Genomic DNA, 12,775 nt, shown 5'->3' with positions numbered 1-12,775 from the left:
TGCAGGGAAGATGCTCTTTCAAATCAGTCTGAAGAATCACCACCTTTCTTTGTGTAGCTCCTGTTTGTGAAGACCAGGGTGCTTCAGTCCTGTTTAGACAGCATCTGTTTCACAAAACTTTAGAAATAAAGGCTCTAAACTCTCATACTAATGCAGTCCCAGTCAGTGGTCTTTTGTATTTTTCTATAGGAAAACATTCCCCAGCTGAGTAACCTAAACATGGTTTTCAAATTTCACTGACCCTCTGGAAAGCATTATTATCCCCAAAGATACCTGTGCTTTCATGGCATGGATTGCAGGGCAATATTATCATTATTTCAGAGAAACATCATTAAACCTATGCTGTCATGTCTTCCTTGGCAGTGTGAGCTATGTAGGAAATATCTGCCTCTTTCAGGAGCTTCTGGACTATTCAGATTACTTCATCATTGATGAAAGGTTGCTGAAAGAATGAAAGTAAAAATATTTTCTCAAGCTGTATTGCACAGACAGCACCTTTGATTCTGTCCAAGCACAAAATTTTTATGTCTGCTGGACGCCTGGAGATGTGTACAAGACCACGATGGCTTTTTGTTTGATTTGGTAGGATAAGACTGTGCAAAAGTTTGAATTTAAAGAGAGGGAATAAAACAAAGAAATTAAACAAATTTTTTTAAAAAAAGGAAAAGCCATTTTCCATTTGAAGTTAGCCATGTTTTCTTTGTTTTCCCATTCTGGATGGCCTCAACTTCCTTTGTACACATGAGGAAAGGGGAATCGTAATTAATGAGTCATCACCAGGAAACACACACAATTCTAAAATAATTGAAATTTTAAGTTTCACAGGCCACAATCGAAATTGAGGTTTTGTTAGGAGAATGATTCTCAAGCCTGTGATGCTCTCAAAAAGAAACAGCAACCCTGGGTTTTAGATCATTTAAAAATCAAGCAAAGCAATCCCCTCCTCCCAATCCCAAGGTTCAGAGTTATATTCAGATATATAGTGTGGTATGAGAGGGCAGATAGTGAACTGAACTGGACACATGAAGATTTCAATGACAATCAAAGAAATATATTTTACTTTCTTCTTTTTTCCCTTCATTTTTTATTCCTGTTCCTCCCAGGATCTATCACACACAAATCTAGATAAAAATGAATTGTCCAGAGTATGGATGTGTAATGACACGTTTGATGCTGTGTCTTTCAAAATATTACTCTCAAACATTTTTCCAATACATCCCTTTATCCCTTTTCTGAAGGGACACAGATGTGAGTGATGTTGCCTTTTCTGACAAGGATAGAAAATATACATGCAACTATTCCATGTATGTAAACAGCTTTTTTATTCCTGAACAAAAGCTATGCTAAAATTAAGCTAAAGCTTGAAAGTATGTTTCAATAACTCAAAAATAAATGGTAATAAAACTGTAATTATCCCCAAAGCTACAAATACAGTAAATAAGTTAAAGTTAAATTTATAACACCTGCAAGCTTATCAAGTATGTAAAAGCAAAACAAAGGCAGCCAAATGACTTTAGCTTCACCCTGTAGTAACACTAAGCAAATTTAGTTAGAGAGTAATGGTGTTTATACTCCTAGATTCATTTGTTAAAAAAAAAAAAAAGGAGCTTATCTTATTTTTTCACTTTTTAAATCTCATTGTCTTATGACCACATCCATTGCAGAACAGGGGAATCCAGACTGTACAAGTAGACCTCAGCTCATCCTGTGGATAATACCACCTGAAAAGGAGAAAGAGATTACTGTCTCCAATTAAATATATTAAAGCTGGGGGGGGAGTGGGGAGAAAGGCATTTTAAAGGTCTTATTCCTCCATACCTAGCATATAGATTATGTATATTCTTAGTCTTCATTATAGATTTTATTGAAAGGTGTAGCCTTGAATCACTTAGAATTGTGTCAGCATTTTAATTTGAAATATGTTCGTTTCACATATAAAATTAACACACTGTTCTTGTGATCATGCCTGCTTAAGCAGATTTGTTTCTTGATTGATAGAATATTAGGCAGGTCATGTTGGAAGGGCTTGGTGTACACTCAGCTATCACTTTTAATAAATAGCAATTTCTTTGTTTAGTGTCTCTGCATTTTCTTAATAGTTATCTATGGAAAGCTTTATTCTCTGTTTTATTTTGCAAATTCTAGAATAATTGTGCTACACTTGTTTCTGGACTTACTCAAGTTCTTTTCATTTTAACTTGCTAAACAAAACATTCTTTAAAGCATGGAAATGTTAGTCCTATTTCCTGGAATTAATTTTTGGTTTTGTGCAAATTTTGGGATCAGTTTCAAAATAGACTTTTTGTTAATATATAGTAATGAAATTATATTTCTTTTTCTAAATAAACTGAACAGTTGACATTTTCCTCAGATCCCAGATCTCCTGTTGGTCAGATCTGAGGTGATTGTGGCTGGGGAAGAAGAGCAGTGTTTTAGATACAAAGCTTTTTTTGTTTGCTTTGGACTGAACATTTATCGTGCACCTGGTACCAGCTAGAAGAGAATGATTCATGTTCTGTGGTCACTGGCTGGACTTGGAATACCTGAAGGTATTGCTTAGAGAATTTGCATTAATTATTAGCAAGATCCTCTCTGGAGGCACCTTTGGGGTAGAGTGGCTTGTCTTTAATGACTGCACAGCTGAGGTGAACATTGGCCATGTCTCAGCTGGGATGCTCCAGTCAGCTCTCCTGCCTGTACTGGGTCACCCTGAGGTTCTCAAATTCCATTTTTGCAAAAAAAGCAAGGGAAAAGATTAAATATTACCCATTAGTCTCAGTTACATCTGGTTTTAATTCTATGGTTGCCTATACTCATAATCCTTACTATGGCATATACATATATTTCTCTCAAAAACCAAACTTTTCAGCAAAGTGTGTGGCTTCAATTTTCCAATTTCCTTAAATGGATTTTCCAGTAGATGACAAATGAGATTTTCTCTTTTGCTGTCTTGCTCTTCTGTGAGAGCAGTGGCTGCTGTGCATCACAAAGGCACATGGCAGAAGACACAGCTCCTGTTATGGCTCGTGATGTGGCACAGCACTTCTGCTGATGAGCAAGTCACTCTGCAAAGCAGCCTGGCCAGGACCTGTGGGCCCCATTTCTGAACAGACTTGATGCCTCCTTGTTTGAGAGGAGAGTTTCTTACCTCTTCAGGTTCAGAGACCCACCTAACAAAACATGGTGGCCAAACTGCTTCCCAGTTTTGTCCAGGAGATGCAGCAATCCTTTCAATGTGGATAAGCTACGTTTATGCTGCAATGGTTCATTCACAACTGGAGTGTATGGATTTGAAAATCTATTTGTTGTAGCTGGCACTTCATGCTTCTCCCTGCCAAGTATTAGAGGCATTTTTAGAACCTCATTGTGCAGAGGATTGGGGGGTTTCCAAGAATACTGTTTATGGTGTGTTTAAGGTTATCAATTGTGTGTCAAATAAAAAGCTCGCTGCAGATGATCATGGTGCAGTACTTTGAACTCATTTAACTCAACATTATTTACAGAATATTTATCTTGGTTATGGCAGTTTTTTGTCATACAGTGATATTACTTCTCCATTATATACTGCATGTGACCACCATATAAGTTTGATAATAAATGTTGGGAAATAAAAAACAGACTAAGTGCCTCAGAATGATAGCAATTCCCATGTGATGGGAAATAATGTCATAAACTTCAAATTACCTTTTAAATAAATGTTTATGTCCAACCCATCCATTAGATCATAGCCTGAAGGTCAGGAGGATCGTTTCTTCATCTTTCACTGTATGCATTATGGTTGCTTTTTTAGGTGTAAATGATGTTTTTGAATGAAGAATGGCACTTGAACTATACACAAACAATGGCTAGACATTACTGAGTCGCAGCATGGCAGAAATAGCCTCAGCCACTCTGCTAAATATAGAAATGCAGCAGTAAATTGAATTCATTCTTAGAAAATATTTTTAATGGCTGAGACAATACAGAAGTACAGTTCATGTCATTCTCACAGTATGAAGCTTTGACATTTTAGTCAAGTTTGAATTGTAGTTGTGGTTTGGTAAATGGCTGATTTGCAAAATGGTTGTGAGAGTATAGATTTTGGAGAGGAAGGCAGAGCATACCTGAGCATGCAGAGAAGTGCACAGGTAACAGATATTGTATTTTTGGGAGTCTGAACCACCTAGGGCTTTTTGCATTTGTGAAGAGATGCCAGTTCATGAAGTGTCATGGGATGGTGTGAAGCACCCCACACTCTGAGACCCCACTATTCCCAATGCCTTTTGTAGGAAGGGAACACTGTTAACCCATCTCAAGGCCAAATTCCACATAAAGACATTTCCCTGCTTTAAGCTGAACATCCTTTGTCTGTATGTCCTGGAGGAACCCATATGGCTCCCCAAAACACCCCATGCATCAAAACTTTTGTATATGGTGGTCTTGAGCATGTTATCCCTGCAGTGCCAGGCTAGAAGCCCAAGTGGGAGCTGGGATGGTTGGGCTAGCAGAGAGGTGGCTTTGGAGAAGCAGCAGCTGTACTGTCCTGAGCTGGCTGATTTTGGGTGGGGATGGGGCAGGTTCCTCAGCCAGGGCTGCGCTGGCTGGGAAAGGGGGAAGGAAGAGCTGTCAAGGGCTGTCAGACTGATCTGGAAATCAATTCAACCCAAAAACTTCTGTTTACAGGCAGGGGAAAACCCATTGTCATGGAGATTTAAAACTCCAATCAAGAAATTCAGGGGTGTTTTTGCTTTGGCTATGATTTGACCTTCCTGTTTACATTACACATTTTTACAGCAGAGTGCAGTGACGTGGTTGCTTTGTTTGAGACATTTGACAGTTACAGCAGTTCTGGGAATAATTGTTTTGGTTCTATATATGTCAGGAAAGAAATATATTAATATTTGAGGTCAGGTACAATTTTTTAAACATATTTAAATTTGTTATAATTCTCAACATCACCTTCTTCCATGAGGACCATGAACCTGTTAAACTTAATTTTAAAACAATATTTCTTAGCAACATATTAAATGCTTTATGTCCAAAAAGGTCTTTTTGCTTAGAAGTTAATCTATCCCAGAACCGGTAGTCTATAATATTGTTTCTTTTGTCATTATAATTCCTGTAAAAATGGCACATTAATTTCTTAGAGATCACTTGATCTCCATTCTTTTTTGTTAGCAGAGGTCTATAATCCTTTCCACAGCAACCACTTGTAAAAGCAGAGGATTATGACTTGAGGCAGGATATGAACAGCAGGAACAGATCAACTTAAAAACAAAGATCCTGTTTGAGTACAAATGCTATTGTTAGCACAGAGTTGGGGTGAGTCAAGTGGCAGGATGTCTATTAGAATATAATAAATTCATATCAAAGCCACATGGCATGCTAGCCAGAAGACACATCCTTCTAGCAGTGATGTGATAGGCCTCTTATTTTTATACCTTTACTTATTATACTTTTGCTTAGTCCAATAAACCATTCCCCCTGGGAATGGCTGATATCTAAACATCGGAGCAGCTTTTTTGGTTTTCTGTAGATTTATTTTTCTGTCTAAAAAGTTTCCGCTCTGTTATACCTTTCCCAAAATCTGCTAAAAGCAGGGATTTGAAATTACACTTCTGCAAGGTCAGTCTGAGGTTAGTAATAGTCATTGTGGACTATTGCTATCTTTTCTTATGAAGTGTGTGATACTCCAGAGAAAAGGAGAAAAAGAGGTTTTTTCTCTTTCTATATTTAAAAATAAGAAATGCAATGACATCTTTTCCTTTATTAAAAAGTCTTATGTTTAATGCTGATAGTTTGACTGACCTATGTAACACCAATATCTGTGACTCAATTCAACGTATTTTTAAAGTTTAATTTATTTTTCTAATATTTTTCATGTTAAGGCTAGTAGGAAGCTACAAAGGTACCAAGTGACAGAATACCAGCTACTCAAGTGTGGTAGTATGTTTTTACTTTTGGCAAAAATTAGAAGAACTCTTTCATGGCCTAGACAAAATTAATAAATATACAAACATGCAGTGATGGAGTCAGGTAGCAGTTTCACTTGGGTCAGTGTTCTGTGCAGTTATTCTAACAACTGACACCATGTACAAATAGTAATCTCTGCTTCCCAAGCTTCTGTTGACTGTATTTTTGTCATAGACAGTGAAATATATCCAGTTTATAAATTACATGAATTTCATCTCAGTATCTTAATTTGTACATGCATACACACACACTGTATTAAACACCATCAAATAGTAAAAGTCCACATAAGCATCTCTAATGGCAATTAAGACAAAAGTTTTGATAGAAAAGAATATTTGAAGGGGCCTTTAGTCATTGTCATGTGGTGACGAGAGGAGACTCAATACGATGGTGTCAGGGAGTTTGTTTGAATACTTGCTGCTGCATGGATTAAGATCCCCCTTCAGTGTCCTAAAATTTGCAAGGTCAAAAAAAGCCCAAACATAGTCTGAAGTTATATTTCAAACTCCTGTCTGGAAAGAAGATTTTATTGCAGTTGATAAATAATGGTTTTCAGATCATCCTACTGATGGCACTTGGGCTGGAACTAAATTATCAATGAATAAGAAAAAACAGAAGCCATTCAAGTGGTATGAATTTTTCAGCCTGTATTATTTTGTTAGCCTGAGGCAAGAGTTTGTGCTCTTAGTACTCATTTGTGCAGAATGAGTAATCTGAGACAAATGTGTAGCCACACTATGTGCAATATGGCCACATCCTGTGTGCCATGCAGCCAAGAACCTCTCATGGGCAACAGTCATATGTTAAAAAAGCTATTATTTTATTGCAATGTCTGTGATCTCACCACCACAGCTGATTCTAACAGCAGTACAACATAACAGTGTAACTGTGGGTCTGCTCATCCTGTTAGAATCAGAATTTTATACTATCAGGAGTTGGTTTTAAGCAGGATTTTCTGTTACCTAACCAGAATTCTGTATATTTGCACGAATTCTATGCACGGGAGCAATTGAAAATACGTATTGCTATCTATTTTGGTGTTTCAACATGACTTGCATTAGTGTGTGTGATAGCTTGAATTTTCTTTCTTCGCCAAAGCTGCTTAAACAATACAATGACAGATTTCTGCTTTTATTCTTCGTTAATGTCATTCTTCATCCTCTCTGCCCCACATCAGGGAGGAAGTGTTGCGAGTTTGCTATTTTAATGAAGAGAAATGAGGCATCTATCAACTAGGATTTACACTGGAGAGCACATCAATTCAGTTGCCTTGAGCTTGCTGAGTTTGCATATCCAGGGCCAAGCAGTGCTCTCAATTACTCCCGTGCAACCCCATTAACTTCAGCAGGTTGTGTGTTTCAAAAGTGGCTTTGCAGAGCATGGGGTGATATTAGGGGAAGGAAAAAAAAATACATCTGTTAGAGCTCCAAAATGTGATTTTTGGTTATCTATATGAAGATGTGCGTGCAGTCATAATTGCACTTTTGGAAGGTTAGGGTGGTCATCATGTGTCACTATTGAGTTAGGAGCAGCAAGTAACAGCAGCACACTTCTTCTTGAGTGAAAGAAGCACTTTATTGAAAACTGGCCTATATTTCTAGGATGGTTTGTGTATCTCAGGAGAAAACATCCCATGTCACGTACATCACACATTGTCCCATGGTCAGCACCAGTTGCTAATCTATGTTATTAATTCCACTCTGTTTGTAAGAAAGCTATCATCCTGGGAAAGAATCCTGTCTGGAGCTGGAAAAGTCTCACAGCCTGGGAGAGAATCTGAGCTCAGATCCTGGCTGAAATTTTCCTAGGCCTCCAGCAATGTCCAAAATCACACAGTAATTTTCATCGACCATCCCTTTGTAGATGCGCTTAGCAGAACATACAACCACCCAAAAATTACAGCGGTGAGGGAGCCCTGGAAACATGTTATCAATGATGTCTTCAGTCAACTCTGTGCGATTCCTGCTGACCGCAGGCTGTGTGTGTTTCTGCAGGAGCTATGCCGGCAGCGCATGGCCGTGAGGGCCCCGGAGCGGCCGGAGCCGCCGCCCGCCTCGCGCATCAGCAGCGTGTCGTCGCAGCTGAGCGACGGGCCGGCGCCCAGCCCCTCGGCCCGCAGCAGCACCTCGTCCTGGAGCGAGGAGCCCGTCCAGCCCAACATGGACATCTCCACCGGACACATGATCCTGGTGAGTGCTGCTGGCCAAGGCACCTACCTGGCCCAGACAGCCTGCAGACAAACTGTATCTGGCTGGTTTTCTCCGTATTTTGCTGCCTAGTTGTTTTTCTGCACATTTTGCTCTTTCTTCACACTTTGCTCTCTCTGTATATTTCTTAGTTTAGACCAATGTTTATAACAAGTGTGCGAAACGAGCCATTTTCAGGTGTTTTTCTGTGGGAGCCCAGGGCGTACCCCCAGCCTCCTTGGGCGAGGGTCTCAAAGACTCCTGAGTGAGCCCCTGGTGTCTCAGGCACTGAATTCAAACCTCTGGGGGAAATCACCAACATAGAGGGAATGGAAACAAGCCACCAAAATTATTGAAGTGTAAATTTGATTTTTAGAACATATATAAATAGACTTTTTGGAATGTTTATGATAAGAGACACGTGGCCAAGATGGTGAATTTGGGGGGTGGACACCTTTTCCTCCTTCTTCTCCCTGTCATCCATGTTGGGTGACACGCTGGCATTTTAGATTGGATGGCATCAGGGCTGGACCATTTAATAAAATTGTATTGTATTGGTAAAATCTTGTAAACATATAATATGTAGTACAAAATAAATAAGATAAGCCCTGCCTTCACCAGGCAGATTCCACCATGGATGCCAGGCTGAGCAGACCGCTGCTGGTCAGGCAAAAGGTCCCCAAGATAAGAAATAATAAACAATCCTTACAACAAGAGAAAACCATCTCCAGCAATCTCTCTTGGGCTGCTTCAGAGAGAACCAGGGTTTGAACCACTTCATGTCCCTCTAAAGTAATCTCAGGGCAAAGAAGAAACCTCAGACTGGGACATTTTTCTACAACTTGTTGAAACCCTTCAAAGCCACTAAAACATAAATTGTGCTAAATCGTGAGGAAAAAGAGCTGAAAAACAGAATACTGAGATTAGAAGACCCAAGATAAATGTGGGCAACCACCAATCACTGTACCTGAAGGGCTCGTGCAAAGCACATGAACAGCATAGAGGCACCAATCAAAAAATGCATTATCGTGTGGATAGTGGTGTTAGAATGTTAAAAAGTAAACAATAAATTGACTTCTGCATAATCTTATTAGTTTGCTGTCCAGAAGTCCTGTTTCTCCTGCAGGCACCACAAGGTGCAGTATAATTTAGGTGCCTGCTCAGCTTTTATGAAGAGATAGCTTTTAAAGATGTCTTTTCACAGGTGGAAAATATTCCTGAGCTTCATTGGTAGTCTTAACTTTGTGTAATTAAAACTAAAGGCATTTTTATTTCCATTTCTTTTTCATTATATCTTTGTTTTTCTCCTTTTGGGAACATTCTTGAACATATGACTCGTTTGCATGCTTGCTTTTAAGAAAAAAAGCCCTGTGGTGTCCTCTTGTCCTATTAATTTATGTTTACTTCAGCTTAGACTGGAGAAAGCTGCCAAATTTCTGATCAGCTCAATGCTTTTTCTCATGTGTCTCCAATATGTGGAAGTATCTGAGCTGAGAAGACAACAGAAGATTAGTGATATGGAATAATTTGTTTCTGTCACCCTTAGAAAAGAAAAGGGATCTGAATTTTAAACCTTGCCTGGATTTTCAAGTTTTTTTGTCCTTGGATAAATTTCTTCCAAGCTGGATTTCTTGTGATTGAAATGATCCAAATGTATTCTATTGATGGAGTCTATGTTGGAAATCTTGGGTTATTTCCAAGCACAGCTTGAGACCAGTATCAGTGTAGAAGATGGACACATGTAGAGTTTTCTGGGTGAGAGTCAGAATCCAGTGGTTGGGACTGGTGGAGCTTGTTTCTGTCCTGCTGGGAGAACTGTAGAGTAATCCTCCATTTTTTGTGCCTTATTTTCATTTTTCTTTAAATATTTACTATCTCTCTTGAGTGCACTGACATTAGCTGACTAGAAGTTAGGTGGTGGTGAAGAACTTGACCAAAAGTTGGGTTGTTTTGCTTTATGTATTTGACTTCTGCTTTATATATTTTCTTCTGCTTTATGTCATACTTTTAGGTCATAATTTTTAAACTTCTTTCTTTTTCTGAACTTATATTTGAAAGTGCTATGTTTTGAGGTATTTTTCAAGTTCTTACAAGCCAACCTCACATATGGAGAAAGGAATGAATGTAGGCAAAACCCAAAAGCCTAATTTGACCTCAGCCAAGTTACTGACCTCCTCTGCCTTGATTGAGTCAGCTATAAAACTGAGCAAAAGCAGGGTGGGATTTTAAACCAGGTGCTTCCTCAGAATATGAAATCCTGAGTAAATACATGACTGCCATCCCTCTCCCAAAAGTAATTAATTAATTATTATGTTAATATCTGGTAGACAAGTGCAGTTTGGAAGAGTTGTTCCCATGACAGAAAACCATTTGTTACAGTTTTGACTGTTCCACTTTTGCCTAACCATTATTATAATTCACTTGATTTCCTTTTATAGCTGAGTAAAGTACTTGGTGGCTGGGGTGTGGGGAGGATGGGGAACCCCATAAAAACTCAAAATAAGTGCAAATTTTGAGTCAAGGTTCAAAAAGTTTTGAGGCAATATGTTTGTATGGAAATAAGAGCAAAATTTCCTATGTAGATGTAAATATGCATTTAACATTTGCAAACAGTTTCAACTACTTCAAATTGAGCAAAATTGTTTTCAGTGATATTATTGGGAAACATAAAAGGATCATCTCCAAATCATGCTTAAAGGAGAGAAAGTTGCATATGGGAGCCAATTATTCTGGCTCTGTAAATTCCTGCAAGATTGCAAAAAAGGCTTTTCTTCATATGGCAATAAATAAACTTTAAAAATAGTCAGATTGGTCAGGATCACTGTTATGGTGTTCAGTGTCCATAATTCAGTCAATCCTTTTTAACCCTGGGTGAACTCATACATGTGTTAACTATCCAACAACAGATGTTATATCTTAGATGGTGAGGGTTCAAAGAAGGGTAAAGAAATGCTATAGGGTCTTGAGAGTGCAAGCCACACAGAGAGAGTAAAAACAGTTAATTTGTTAAGTCTAACCTGAACAAACAAAAATCAGTGATTCAGGGGAGTCTGTCTATGTGCTGTGGCATACAGGATGGGGAAAAATTGTTCTTAATGGACTCAGATGATACAGTTAGGAAGAAAATATTTGTTAGCATGGAAAGGATGCATTTAGCTTTTCTATCAGGGCAGGCCTAATAGGAGGGTCAGGCAGGCAGTGGGATGTTTACTTAAGGAAGCAGTTAAACTATAAATACGAGATTTGCCCAAGGCGAAGCTGGGTTAGGTTTACATGGGAGGATCAGCATCTCTCAGCTACAGCACAGAAGCAGATGATTGGGCTTGATCAGAAATGCTCATGTTTTGTGTCACTGTGGGTCACAGTGAAACCAGAGAGCTGACCCAGTTTGTGTTCTGCTCAAAAATAAATGCACGTTGCCATAATACCTTATTTACTTGAATTTCTCTCCTTCTGGGGATGCTGTGGCTTGTTGGACCTCAGCAACAGAAGCAGCCAGAGGTGAACTCTTCCTCCCTTTGCCTTGCAGATGCAAGTGGAGGAGAGTTTGGAGACACTTTGCAATTTTTATACCATTCAATACAAGACATTTTTCCATTCTTCTCATTTTCCTCTGCCACAATCATCTTACCTTTTAAATTTTGTAGATATTTTCTTTGAAAAATATCTCAGTGCTCAAAAAAGCAATGAGAAATATTAGCAAGAGCCCCAGTAAGAATGGCAAATACCCTCTGCTTTGCAGGGTAAATGCACTTACAGGTCTGTAAATGTGCTTTTGGCTCCACAGTGTGCAGTGAAGGGTAGTTAGCTGAGCTAAGGCTCTCAGTCCTTATTGCTATAGGTACAAGGATCTCCCTAAACAAAATAAAACAATGGATTACTGTGTAAAATGCCAACAGGAAATAATTTATTTTGAATCATGAACAGGAAAAAACTTTAATGGAAATAGCTTAGAAGTGTGTGACTGCTGAATGATTCCATGTAATCTTATTCAGAGGTAGCATTGGTCAGAAATATTTCTGTAAAGCTGTTTAATTTGCTGGAAAATGCTATCAGTCATACCTTCAGTTATATCTAAGTTACCTCAGCTTAGGGTTTGCTGGAACTTGTACATAGGTACTGTTTTCTTGAAGGACTTTCCACTTGTTAGCCCATTGTTTATAATGCTCAAGGTGTGCAGAAACCAGGAATATTCCCAGCCCTGTGGCTGTGGGGCAGTCTCCTCACTTAGACTAAAACCAGCTTTCAAAGGAAAAAAAATCCTGCATTTCTGCCACTCCCCTGTGCAGCAAAGGCAATGGCTCTGCACTGACAGCACTGTGAGCTGGTTTGAGCTCTTGGCAGGAGGAAGCAGGGAGGGCTCAGGAGGCCCAGAAAGACAGTGATAACAACATTCAGAGCTTTTTTTTTTTTCTTTTCACTGTCTTTTTCATCACATTTCTAACAGGAGGGTGGCGCATATGGCACATTTTAATTCTGTCTTTCTAAAAAACCCCAGCACTTTGGAAAGTGTAATTAGAGGAGCATGTTTAATGCAGTCATGTTTGTGGCACTGACTGGCTGCTTTCAGCATGAGCAACAACTCAGGATGTGTGCCCTCATTTTGGTCACCACTGGTTCTGCAAGAAAACATCATT

General features: G+C 39.0%; 1 protein-coding gene across 1 annotated transcript in view; it reads left to right on the top strand.

Annotated features, from left to right (window-relative positions):
* PTPRN2 (protein tyrosine phosphatase receptor type N2) overlaps positions 1-12,775 on the top strand; it is a 628,212-nt gene that overhangs the window by 534,242 nt on the left and 81,195 nt on the right. The window contains exon 14 of the mRNA XM_079300304.1: positions 7,947-8,141. Within this exon, the coding sequence (XP_079156430.1) occupies positions 7,947-8,141 (195 nt within the window). The remainder of the gene's footprint in view (positions 1-7,946; positions 8,142-12,775) is intronic.

This window comes from Erithacus rubecula, assembly GCF_903797595.1.
Source record: "Erithacus rubecula genome assembly, chromosome: 3".
In the NCBI taxonomy this organism is placed as follows: Eukaryota; Metazoa; Chordata; class Aves; order Passeriformes; family Muscicapidae; genus Erithacus; species Erithacus rubecula.
The sequence above is the reverse complement of the archived record's forward strand: the minus strand, read 5'-3'. Positions and strand labels throughout refer to the sequence as shown.